The 13912-nt window shown below is 40.7% G+C and overlaps 2 protein-coding genes across 2 annotated transcripts in view; one reads left to right on the top strand and one right to left on the bottom strand.

The window, feature by feature from the left end:
- The window catches only part of Fbxl13 (F-box and leucine rich repeat protein 13), a 202378-nt gene that overhangs the window by 71783 nt on the left and 116683 nt on the right, over positions 1–13912 (bottom strand). Inside the window, exons 10-11 of the mRNA XM_051174812.1 lie at positions 11103–11155; positions 6065–6165 (exon numbers count right to left, since the gene is read on the bottom strand). Coding sequence (XP_051030769.1) covers positions 6065–6165; positions 11103–11155 — 154 coding nt within the window. The remainder of the gene's footprint in view (positions 1–6064; positions 6166–11102; positions 11156–13912) is intronic.
- The window catches only part of Lrrc17 (leucine rich repeat containing 17), a 35219-nt gene that overhangs the window by 3115 nt on the left and 18192 nt on the right, over positions 1–13912 (top strand). Inside the window, exon 2 of the mRNA XM_051174811.1 lies at positions 12325–13216. Within this exon, the coding sequence (XP_051030768.1) occupies positions 12445–13216 (772 nt within the window). The 5' untranslated portion in view covers positions 12325–12444. The remainder of the gene's footprint in view (positions 1–12324; positions 13217–13912) is intronic.

Here is a 13912-nt window from a genome sequence, read left to right on the forward strand (position 1 = left end):
TGGAGGGCAGTATCTTTGCTCCCTGAGCTATCCCCTGTATTTCAGTAGTGAAAGCAGAGAGGATTTCACACCATCAAAACCCTTAAACAGAGGTTAGAGAGGTGGGTCAGTGGTTAAGAATGCATGCTGTTCTTCTAGTGAACTGGAGGTCAGTTCTGAGTATCTGTGTCACAAGCATCTGTAACTCTAGCTCCAGGAGATATGACACCCCTAGCCTCTGAGGGCACCTGCACTCACATGCTTACACCTATATGCATGTTCATTCGTGTGTGTATGTGCACGCACACACACATACACAGACTCGCGAGCACACACACACACACACACACACACACACACACACACACACACACTGCTTCATATACACCTGACCTCTTTCCCTTTGGGGTCAGGGCCACTGGCTGAAATTTAAGAGCTTCTGCTGTGGACAAGGAAGTTGTTAAACTAAATGGCACCATGGCTCCCAGGCTGCAAGTCTCTAGCCAACATCCCTTCAAAGTGAGAGGTCAGTGAGTGCAAAGAAAAAGCATGGGCATCTTATCATCCTGGCATTGTTTCTAGGGATTCTCAGTGCTACAGACTGAAAGCTGTGGAGTGTGGAGGTAGGCTGGCTACAGTGTGGCAGATTTGTGCATACCTGACACCTAATTTAGAGCAGTGCAAAGGAATGTTTCTCCTTCCAACAAAGACCAGGCTCACCAGCACAAGGGCCTGATAACTCCATTTCTGCTTTGAGAAAGACTATTTGTGGTGTTTTATCTTTTCCCAGTTATTTGATAACTGTTTTTTATTGAGAGTGTGGGGTTCCTTTTCATTTTTCTGCCACTAGTATAATCTTTAAGGAAACACAGGAATTATTTTTGTTCTTTCTTTTGACTTTGTTTCCATTGAAGTTCTGAAGTACTTATGTTCCATCTTCAACACTAGAGAGAGTCTGCTAAAAGGAGTAAAATACCATGTATTCAAATGGAAATTTCTATCAAAATATTTCTATCAAAACCACCAAGACAAGGCCAAGTTTAGACTTAGGAAGGGAATTTGCAGGTAGATTCTTTGAGTTTGGGACTCTTTGACATCAAGAGGCAGAATTCTCTAGAAAATCAAAATGGAACATGTAGCGTCATAATGAGAGTGAACTTGAGGTGAACTTGAGCCATGGCTGCTCCTCTTTGATGGACATTGGTGAAACTACATAACAGAGAACCCTGGTATATAAGAAAATCCAGAGCTAAATAAAGGGGCAATATACATACATACATACATACATACATACATACATACATACATACATGACTCCACAGCATTCACTACAGCATAGAAAGATCCATTAAGGAACCCAAGCTCAAGCCATGCATAGTGATGTGGAACTGGAGCACCAGCTATTTGGGGGGGGCTGAGGCAGGAGAATCGCTTGAGCTCAAAATTGAAGGTCATCCTGAACAATCACAACAAGTTACACATGCCTTCTCAAAAATCACAACAGTTTTTTTCTTGCCTGCACTCCCAGAAGGATAAATAAGTGAGAACTTCCAGTGGGATGCAGGAAAAGGATAACTCACTGGTCTTCTGGGATGCCATGCCGAGAACCTGAGAATTAGGTAGGAAAGGAAGGGCATCCCCTCTGCCAGGAAGACAAGCATGAAGAACGAGATGGCCAGAGCTCAGGGCTTCTCTTGGGCAACCCACACAGGTATGCTCAACTAGATAATGTCAGGGACAGCAGGGGAACATTCTAGACAAGACATGACTTTCTCCAGGATGACTCTGCCAATGGCATGAGCCAGCACAGACCAGAGGAAAGGAGACCAGAGGCAGAATGGGCACTGTGCAAAGAACCGCAGAGTGCCGCCAAGGCTATGGTAACAGAAATAACTGGAAAGGATTAAAGTCAGAAAATAGTACTAAGCAAAGATGCTCCTAGAATAAAGGATGGGCCTGCGAGATAGCTCAGCAGGTAAAGGCATTTTCTGCCAACAAAGCCTATGACCATAGTTTGAGGTTGAAGAGTCCCCTGGTGGAAACTGAGTCCTTCAAATCACCCTAACCTCCATCGACACACGTGGTACAACCTCACCCCCACCCCTCCAAAAAAAGAAACCCACAAACGAATAATGAGAAAGAGCTGTGGGCAGCCCACATTTTTAACTCTAGAAAACCCAATCTCCAAAGAAGTGAGAAAAACACTCAAATAAAACTGACAAATCAATGCTGCCATTAAAGGCAGCCAGCATTTTTTTTTTTTTTCTTTCCTTCTGTCAACTGATTTCTTTGGGGAGAATACTAAGGGCAATGCAGAGGAGTGACAAGCAGCAACAGCCAACACTCCTTTGGTTATTTATAGTTTAAATAAACAATGGAAAACACAACACAAACAGGCTTTTTCACTGAAAAAGTCACTGCATAATTCTTCATATGACAAAAGTCATCAGCAATAAGTAAACTTTATTCTGAATGCTCACTGAATGGAAAGAACTAGAAGTTAAAATCAAAACAGAATTCTTATGTGGAACTCAACTTTTCTATCATTCCCAAAAAATAGCATTTGCCACATAGCCACACTAATATACTAAATCACCTAAAAAGGGAAGGGAGCAGCTTAACACATTGCTAGCAAGAATGTTTTAAGTTTAAAAGGCAGAGGAGGCAGTTAGCCATAGTGGCTCACATCTGTAATTCCTGAGAAAGTAAGATGATCACAAGTTCAAACCAGCCTGTACATGGTGGGTTCCAAACCACCCTAGGCTACATAGTAAGACCTGTCTAAAAAAGAAGAAGAAATAAAGAGAAGAAGGAAATAAAACAGTTTGTAAAGTGATATGAACTAGTTTCAAAGCATCTACTTTGTAAATTTATATTTTAACATATAAATCTTGTATTTTATAATCTTTAAAAAGTAAATATTAACCGTTTGACCTTTCCTGTTCAATAAGCACAAAGGATAAACATATTTAAAACTAGAAGTTAGTGAGTGGACAGTGGCTCACGCCTTTAATTCCAGCACTAGGGAGGCAGCTGCAGATGGATATGAGTTTAAGGCTAACCTGATCTACAGTGTCTGCTGCAGGATAGCCAGGGCTACACAGAGAAACACTGTTTTGAAAAACCAAAAATAAAATAGAAACTAGCTACATAGAAAACACAACTAAAAACCGGTAACACAAAGATTTAAGAAACAGGGATTCATAAAACTATTTCACAAAAAAACCTAAACAAAAGAAAGCAAAGATGAGGATGCTAGCAGCCAGCTCAGTATGGAGTGGTCATGTAATCACAACACTCAACACTCAGAAGGCTGAGGCAGGAGGATTGCAAGTTTGAAGGAAGCCTGGTCCATCAGTGAGAGCCTGTCTCAAAAAACAACACAAATCACAAGAAACATTAACAGGGAAGAAGAATACCATTTTATGTGGGGAAATACTGTAATCTATGATAAAGCATGATGCTTTAGCTTCATACATAAAATAAAAATAAACTATGAGTTTAGTTATAATCAGTGACTAACATCACTGTTAAATCATGACATGTCAAGAAGATAATGTATAAACATATACTTATACACAGATGTTTATACTCTTAAACAAATTATCTTCACTTTAAACATTCATGGGTATTCTGAAACTAATTACAAACTAGTCCTTGAAGAAATCTGAATTCCAAAAAGCAGAAATAATTCAGTCCATATTTCTTCCACAATTAAAGACAGTAGTTTAAACACCAAAGCACCAACCACTTTAAACAAAGAATTCTGCAAGTATTGGGTCAAAAAGGAGATAAAATATGGACTACTTGTTTGAAAAGTGGAAATAATATTTAACAAGTCTGATACATTTTTTTCCAAATTCTTATTCAGAAATAATTACCTGGCTCTACTTGTGTCATTTTAAAAAGAAAAGTTTAATAAGATGTTTGATCTCATATTCCAACCCAGAAAGGACCATTTAGTAAATAAAGATAGGAAACAGTCAGAAAGGCTACTAATAATAACAATGAAAAAGACATCTATGAATAACTTAAAACATTTTTCTGACCCAAACAAAGATTTTATTAAGAGATTTATGAACTTTGAAAAATGCAGAAGCACTCTACTCCTAAGAGGTTGATTACATACATATAAATCATTATTTTGTTTTTAAGTATAAATGTAGTGATAAATATCTAACTTGTTCTCTGAAACCATATGGAAATATGTACTGTAAAATGTTTTTTATCCTACTACAAAGGTTAGGTACCATATGATTTATAAATAATAACAAACTATACAGTATTAGTTATAGTCAGTTCCATGTAGCCAGTTGGTTCTAGTACAATACTTTCATTGACTTTTGCCAAATTCTTACAGAGGTAGCCCACCAACTGATCACTGCTGTTGAGGTATGAGTATAGTTCTATGAGTTACATTATACTCATTTTTCTCAAACATTACTTCCATTACATTGCAGAAAAGAGTTAGGCAACTGAGACATGTGGCCAGAATGTACACACCTAGCAACAGCATGAGTGCTTTTGTTGCTGAATCATATCATTTTATAGGATTGAAAGAAAAAATGCTATTTGCTGGCTACAGGCAAGACAAACTTTTAAATTTAATCTGCTTTATAAATTGCCTTTTCCATCAGTTTAAGTCTAAACAATTGTCAAAATAATAATTCAAGTGTTTTTGGTCATGTTTGCCATTTTCCATGGTGTGACACACTCCCATCAGCCCTTCCAAGCTACTGGGGATGGGTCACTGAGAGGAGCTGGGTAGGATACAATGGGCATGAAACCTCAGAGATGTGGGCACAGGTTTATGTAGAGGTACTAGGAATGGATGTCTTTAAGTATTTATGCCTGTCTAAATGTTCAAATATATAAGGAAGACCCACACAGAACTACGGTCAATACATAATGTTGGAGATCAGCTATTACAGATGGAGAATATAAAACCATGGCTAGTGGGTTACACAGAAACAAGCTTTCAACCACACGGGGAATATTTTGTTGACCTCCAGTTTTGTTCATTGCTTCTTTTAACACTGAAATAAATTCAAAATGGATTGTATGCCTGAGTTTTAAAAATATATAGGAATAAAAAGTGAATGATTACTAAGTGCCTGGCTAGCTGATGGTACTTTATGTTAAAGTATCTGGAGAGACTCTAAAAGGAAGGTTTTGCAGAACTGACAAAAACTGGAAGTGCCATGCCACTTTCCTGAGGTTTGCCCATTTGCAGAGAACTGTTAGAGTTAGAACATAAAGAAAATCATTTTGTTTTAGCTTTTCCAAATGTCTTATTGTTAATTTTCAAAGGATCTCAAAAAGTTATAGTCTCAAAAAGCATTCACAACCGTTTGATGACTGTTTTCCCAGCATCAATTTAACATCTCCCTAAGACCAGATACAGAACCTGGTTAGTCCTTCCACAGTAAACACAGAATAACTGAATAAGAAAAATTCTGTAAAGTTGATGAGTCTGCCAGATGTTGTGCTTTCCTGTACCTTCACCAGAGATGTGCTGGATAAGGAATAGCAGCTGCCACACTGCAGGGACATCAGAGTTGATAGACAGTCAAAACTCAGCAGTGAAATCTCCCTGGAAGTGGTGATCTCTCAAAGTGACACAGGGGACCTGGAACCTTGACCTCAGTCTGAGGAGGAGGCATGTTGAGTCTCAGACCCTAGACAGGAAGTTAGGGGTAGGCTCCCAATGACCAGAAAGGAGAGCAGAAAGAGACAGGAAGTTCTATCAGAAGCTCTGGGCACACTACTGCAAGGGGGCAGAAACACTGGCCAAGATAGAAAGCCAGTGGTCAGCTGTACCTGCCAAGGAAGGATAGTACAGACACCAGCTCGGAAGTGAGAAAGTTGTCCCCTTATGCTGCCATGGTTTGGTGCTGATGAAGGAGGTCATCTTTGAGGTCAACTAGAACAAGACAAAGCCTAAGAGAACACAATATTTTTGATGTGCCAATGTGATACAAGTAATACAAGTAGCATTAGTCAGAGGGCAGAGAAGCATGAGTTCAAGGCCAGCCCGGAGTACATGTGAGACCCTACTTCAATCTAACAAACAGGCACAGCATACCTGGGCAGGAGTCGCATAGTCCTGTTAGTGATAGTTGTGTTGGATAGATTGAGATACAGGACCCCAGGACAGCCTTCAGAAATGTGTCTCATTGATTCATCCTGCATAACAAAAGAAAACTGTATCAGACCCTCAGAGGCCTCTCAATTGCTCTGTTTTCTCTCATCTTTCTTCCTGTCCCAGGAAAACATTCACACATAACTTAGTCCTTCATATTCTTTGACACCACTTCAAATAAAAAGTAGAAACAACTGATCATTTTGTTTGAAGCTTCACTGCTTCCTCCTTTCCCCTTTCTTAATAAATAAAAATTCATTACCTCACAATGATATTTTATTAAAAGGTCAACCCATGCGAATTCTAGTATGTGACACAAATATCACAGTGTAACTTTCGACTGCCCTGATATAGAAATGGGGTGAGAAACTGACCTATTTTAAATTTATTCTGAAAGATGGGAATATTGAACCCTCTCAAAACTGGACCTCATTAAAAGCAAGGCCATGTTTAACCCAGGCATGTCATCTGTCTGTGTGACTAAATTTCTGTGGTTCTGGGAATGATACTTTTAAAAAGCTAAACAAATTTTCACCACATTTATGACAACTCTGTGGTGGTCTCAATTTCTATATTTGAAAAGTAAAATGTAATGGTCTGAAAGAAAATGGTCCCCATAGGGAGTGGCACTATTAGGAAGTGTGGTTTTATTGGAGTAGGTATGGCCTTGTTGGAGGAAGTGTGTTACTGTGGGGGTGGGCTTTGAAGTCTCCTATGCTCAAGCTATACCCAGTGATACACTTCATTTCCTGTTGCCTGAGGATCAAGATGTAGGGCTCTCAGCTCCTTCCCTAGTACCATGTCTTCCTGCATGCCACCATATCCCACTATGATGATAATGGACCAAACCTCTGAAACTATAAGCCTTGTGTCCCATTATAAGAGTTGCTATGGTATCATGGTGTGGTTATGGTATCTTTTCATGAAGCGTTTTTAGCACTGCACTATTAGTAATTTTTCTAGATTCACTAGATTTTCTAATTCACTAGATCACCAAGCTTAGGATTCAGATATGTGTAGACAAATACAGTAAATATAGTACAGGCTTCCCTCAAAAGTCAGACAGCCGTCATCGTATGTAGCACTATACTTTAACATGTGCAAAACTTGTCTTTGAAAATGGTAAGTGCCAACTGGGGCTCACAGAGACCATGTACTTGGTAAAACACTTTGGTGAGAATGTGAGGTAAAACAAGACAGGTGAGAGAGCTAGCTTAGCCACCTGACAAGGATGCGGCAGAGAGCTAGCTTAGCAGGCTTTAGAAGCCTCAGAATGGCACGGTCCAGAAGAGGATTGTTATGAGTAGTTTCCTGCTTACAGGTCTTGTCCCTCTACCGTTCCAGCCCCAAATAGCACACAGAGACGCTATATTAGATATAATTCTGTTGGCTTGTTACTGGAATTTCTTATTGGCTAGCTCTGTCTTATATATTAACCCATTTCTATTAATCTAACTATTTCCACACGGTCTTATCTTACCAGAGAGAGGGCCTAGACCTCTGTTCTCTTCAGTCTCTACATCCTGACTCTCCTCCCTACTCCTTTAGGAATGTTCCTTGTCTCCTAGTCCTGCCTATCTTGCTTTCCTATTGGCCAACAGTGTTTTATTTGTTATACAATAAGAGAAACATGTTTACAGAATGACATCTCCCACCAGAGGATAGTGTGAGCTTTGTGTGCAGTGGGGCAATGTGACTCCCTGAGCTGCCTTTGCCTTTCTGGAGGTGCTCGGTCACCCAAACAAGTTCAGACCACTCCCATTCTCAGTACTTAAGAGAATGCCAGACCCAATATTGAAATGTTTGGATATAAAATGCATTTGAGTGTGTGCAGTGCTGAATGGCTCATGAATTTGTCTACAACACAGGCGTCAGATTCTTCAGTGTGTTATATTTCACAAGAGAAGATTACGTATAGCCAAGCTCTTTGAACAAATGTTACCAACATCTTTAAATGTAAGCCTGTCTCCCAGCCTATGTCTCCAAGAGGAAAACAATGGCAAAATGGAGCTGGATAAAATTACTAGCCCTTTATAGATCCCGAACTTGAGCAAGACTTTGATGTTCACAAACTCGATACAGATGGCTATGTGCTGGCTTTCCTATTAGAGGGCCAAATTCAAAGAATGCAATTGTGTATTCATATGCAGAACTAATGCTCCCGGAGGCAAGAACTAAAAATTAACCAACATTAAAATTCCTTCTAACACCTAATAGGATAGTTTTAACACAGCAGGTGCTAAAAATATCCATTGAAAGAATGAATCCATATCCCAACAATGCCATTTTAATCCTCTTCAGAGACCTGAAGAATATTCTAGCAAAGATTGCCATCTCTCTTGATGAAGGGCCTTTATGTACTTGCTGGTAGAGGAACAGCCCAGCCAGAGAAAAGGAATTTTTTCTCCTATGGGTTCTATGGCCTGGCCTGTCTGTGTGTCCCTTGCTTTTGGGGGGGGGGGGCATTCTGAACAGAAAGTAGCAGCTTGCTGTGTTGACACATGAGCTACTGAGAGGCGGGTCCACTGACCGAGCTGAGAGCCATGGCCTGTTGGGTGGGAACTAGATAACTGATTTAAAGGCTTCATGTTTGTATTAGGAAAAATGAGTTGAATTGTTCTAAGGGTCTTAGTACCTTCATGTTGATATTTTATTTACTCATAAAATGTTTTCCATCTTTGGGGAAAATAAATGTTCTGCTCTGAAAATGGGAAGATAAGCTTTATGGAAGAAACTATGAGAACAGGATTTTCAAAGTGATCCTTGTTCTGAAAAAAGGGGCTACAGTGTAAACATAAATATGGGAGTAGAAGGTGTAAATGGTGAGGGTCTGGGACCCCAGTGCCACCTCAGAGGGGAAGTAAATCAACCTGTCAGAAGAATGGAATTACAAGGTGCTAAGGAGTTAGAATAAAATGACAGGTGATTTAATGGGTGTCATTTCTCTTAAGGATGATGGAAATGTTTGGAAATTACTTGGAATTGGTTCCATAATTCTGTGAATATACCATAAATTATTAAAGTGTTCACTTTGAGTAAATGATAATCGATTTGTTATTTCTATGATGCTATTTTTTAAAAGTTACTTTTTCTAAAGTGTATGGGAAAACCCAGCAGAGATAAAGAGTGTTTCAAAGGAGGAACACACATATCCAGACTGTGGTCATGATGAGGGGTGTGATATTCAGGTAGACAGAAAAAAGGTTCGAGGATCATAAAGTGACATTGTGGGGACTTAAAGTGACTTAATGTTAAAACAGGGCATACATCTGAGAAGGAGCAGCTGTGACTACGAGGCGATACTGCTATGTGCAGTGCTGGAGGAACACTGAGGAGCCAGTTTAAAGTGGCTTGTGGGAAGGGCCTTGGTGTCTGCCCGGTGTTGGCGTGTGCTGAGGGTCATTCTACAATCAGGCTTTCTTCTGTCGTCTCTATCTCCTCAGAGACCTGTCCCATTGGTTGGGTAGGCTACCTCCACTGGCTTTCATACCCCTGTAGGCATTTTCCTGTCCCTGTTCCTCCTGCCTTCTCAGCCATTTTTCTGGAAACAGTAGTTTGTAACTCATGTTTAATTTCTTGTATCTTGTCCATTTCACAGCTCACTACAATTATATATGTGCCCCAACATCCCACTGGAATGGCTTCAGCAGAAATTAGTAGCCCAGTCTGGGCTTCCATGTTCAGTACATTTCTTACCTACCTATTTGGGACACTTTTTCCCAAGTGTCTTTCAGCCTACTTACACTCACATTTAAACCTATTCCCTCCTCTTCCTTTTTCAAATCATCAACCTGCTCCTTAGGGTCAGTGACACACATGCTATGTCCTCCTCCCTGCTCATCCTGTCTCACTAGATTAACCTTCATTCTTCTACTGTCAATTACAGCACATAACACATAGCAACACAAGATGGGATCCCAAGTTCTATGTTCATTGCCCACTATGTATTACCATATAGTGGAATTAGATATTAAATGCTGTTGAAACCTTTTGTTTTTCTTTAAGCTAAGGCTTACACCTAGGTCTTCCCAGCCACTGATGGACTTATCTTGTTGAGTCTATTGTCTCTTACATTTGTGGAGGAGGCAGAGTGGAGGAGGAGTTAGCAGCTACTTCTGATAGGAATACAGAGGAGCAGTTGTGAAGGCAGTCCTGAGACATAGGGTGAGGTCAGAGGCAAAGCAAGAACAAACGCTAGTGTGGTAGCACATGCCTGGAACCCAGCACCTAAGAGACAGAGGCTGGTGGGTCTCTTTGAGCCTGAGGCCAGCCTGGCCTACAGAGTGAGACCCTGTCTCAGAAAACTGAAAAAGAAACATCAGTGCATGAGCAAAACCAGCAGAGTACTATGGGCATCCTGGTACATGGCCACCAGAACTTGCTGTGTACACAGAGTGGAACAAGATGAGGCTGGAAAGGGAGGGGAGCTACAAAGAGTCTCCAGGGCTTATTCATGCTAAGGTGGTTTGATTTTTCCTAGCAGTGTATGGGTGATGGAAGATGGAGTGACTTTGTCAGACCCGCCTGTAGAAAGGGTACTGTGTGCTCACAGTAAGGAAGACACATTTGGGGTAGAGAGAAAGACAAGGGACCAAGGTCAGGAATCTGGGGTTATATTGTCGTTGCTATCTTCTTTGGTATGATTACTAATAGCCATGAAGGTCACTAAAATAAGCCTATAAGCCTTGTTGGGGCCCAGTATTTTCTGTCTCATATACAAATGTGACACGAGAACCCAGCTGATTTTTATGTAACCGTTAAAGAATTTCCACTTGCCAAAGGTTCCAACACTGAGCACATAGCAACAAGATTAATGATAGCATTGTGCAGAAGGGGTAAATGTTCTTGCCAATGTTTAGTATAGTTTGCTTTTCCATAGTCAACCCCAAATGCATAGAGAGTATATGCTGTGCCCACTGGATCTCCAGCATGAGAAGTTTGGACCTACATAAACAATAGTAGAAAAATCTGTCTTACTCACTGTGAGGAACTGGCAGTCTGAGACGTTCAACTCTTGCAGATTTTTACAGTGGCCTAAATCAAACAAGCAAATGTCACTAAACAACACACTGTAAAAATTTCATTTCTCCATTCCACATTCAATGCAACATTTTAATTACAAAGTAAATAGAAACCTCAGCAAGGAATGTGTTCTAAGTATGTGGCTTTCCCTGCTCAGGCAAATGATTTCTTTAAAAACTCATATATACACATGCATTACTGTTTGTGGGGTATAGGAAAATGCAGAAAGAAAAAAAATCATTCTGTTTTTAAAAAACACTATATCCTTGGAACTTTAAGCTTGAAAGTACTTGAGGAAAATAAATTTGATTGTTTTGTTAGTTTGTGTTTTGATTTTTTTTTTGGTACATGGTTTTTAATTCTTTTAAGTGTGCTTATGTGTGATATATGGATGTATGTACACATGCATGTGAATGACAAAAGTTGACAAGCCAGTTTCTTCATGTTATTGTTTGGATTGCTGTGTGAACTTGGAGAATAGCCAACAAGACTCAGTGTCCAGGGAGCCTCCTGCATCTGCCTCCTCAGGACTGGAATTACAGACACACACCACCATATTCGTTTTTTTATGAGGGTGATGGGAACCAAACTCAAGTCCTTATGTTTGAGACAAACTGACCAAGCCATATCCCCAGACCCATTTTTTAGTTTTAGTTCTAAATTATTTTATTATACCCATTTTTATACATATACAAAAATTGAGAAGAACACACATGAGCACCTACGCCTCTGCCACCTGGGTTACAATTTGTATTTTATAGTTGTTTCATTACTTATCCACTCACCCATCTCTCAGTCGGTCCTAAATTATTCATTATTTTTGATGCATTTCAAAGCATATTGCAGATGCTGGCACACTTACTGTCCAACAGTTAACAAGCATAGTAATTGGAATAAAGTACTTGTTATGACTTTTTAAGTTACATTTACATAGAAATTACAATATGCCTTCCAGAAAAATGGAGGTTGAGAAAAGCCATGAGAGCATTGATTCACACCTGGGGCCAAGCATGTGTTTGCTAACTAAACTAGGCAAGTAAAAGGGGGAAGAATCTTCTACAGCACTTTTTGCCCACTTACACTAGAAGGCTCAGAAAAAAATAATGTAAATCTGCTCTTTTTGGCATACATTGCTCAAGATGGCAATTAACTGTTTTTCTGTCTTTCTGTCTTCCCACTAGGAACCCATACACCTCAGCTGTGCTTTACTACTCCTGACCTGTGCTTGTTAAAGCTACCCAAACTGGGATTTCAAAGGAAGATTCTTGTTCTCCCTGCTGTGGGGCCGGCTGGATGTCAGAATGCACACAGCGGCCATCTTGATTCTTCTCTGCTTTTGCAGAGCTGCTGAGCACCACAAGGCCAGCCCTGACACTGTGAGAAGCCAGGCCCATCCCAGCCACAGCAGCTCAGGTGGTAGCAGGAGAGGCCCAGCCAAACGCTATGCACCAGGCCTCCCCTGTGACGTATACACATACCTCCACGAGAAATACCTGGACTGCCAAGAAAGAAAATTGGTGTATGTGTTACCCAACTGGCCTCAAGACTTGCTGCACATGCTCTTAGCGAGAAACAAAATCCGTGTGTTGAAGAACAACATGTTTTCAAAGTTTAAAAGGCTGAAGAGCCTAGACCTGCAACAGAACGAGATCTCTAAAATTGAGAGCGATGCTTTCATTGGTTTAAACAAGCTTACCACCCTCTTGCTGCAGCACAACCAGATCAAGGTGCTGACAGAGGAGGTGTTCATTTTCACCCCTCTCCTGAGCTACCTGCGTCTCTACGACAACCCCTGGCATTGTACCTGTGAGTTAGAAACACTTGTTTCAATGCTGCAGATCCCACGGAACCGGAATTTGGGCAATTATGCCAAATGTGAAAGCCCACCAACACGGAAAAATAAAAAATTGCTGCAGCTAAAGCCTGAAGAGTTATGCGATGAAGAGGAAAAGGAGCAACTGGACCCCAAACCCCAAGTCTCAGGGAAACCCCCAGTCATCAGGCCAGAAGCCGACTCCACGCTGTGCCACCATTACGTGTTTCCCATACAAACGCTGGACTGCAAGAGGAAAGGTGGGCAACTTCCTCCCTTTTCTGTTTTTTGTAGAATGTTAGAAAAGGTATCTAGTCTTATTTCTCTCCCTGCATCCCATGGCACCTAGAGCTCCACCAACAATGGAATCTATGGGGTCCAATTCAAGGCAGCTGCTAACTAAACTAGGGAGCGGGAGAAGAGGACATATGTAACTAAGTTGGTAAGGCACCGGGGCTAGCATGTGCCAAAATTTGGGTCCAATCGCCAGACCCACATAGACTGGGAAGACTGGCATGCACCTGCAATCCCAGTATTTGAGAAGTAAAGACAAGAGGATCTGAAGTTCAAAATCACCCTTGACTACACAATGAGTTTAAGGATAGCCTGGGCTACATGAGACACTGCTTCAAAACACACACTCTTAAAACAAATTCACACCACCAAACAAAACAAAGCATAAGCAAATGAAAACAAGTCCAAGATTATCCTCAGTTACCTGGGAGGTTGGAGGCCAGCCTGGGCTTCATGACACCTATTTCAAAATTAGGGGTATGTGTTGGACTGATGGGTTAAGAGCACTTATTGCTTTTCAAAGGATCCAAATTCAATTCCTAGCACCTATATCGGGTGGCTCACAACCACCCATAACTTGGACTCCAAGGGAATCCAGTACCTCTGGCCTCCATGGGTATCCATTCACATGTGTTATATACACACATGGCTAAAAAAAAAAA

This window comes from Phodopus roborovskii, unplaced genomic scaffold (genome assembly GCF_943737965.1).
Source record: "Phodopus roborovskii unplaced genomic scaffold, PHOROB, whole genome shotgun sequence".
Lineage (NCBI taxonomy): Eukaryota > Metazoa > Chordata > Mammalia > Rodentia > Cricetidae > Phodopus > Phodopus roborovskii.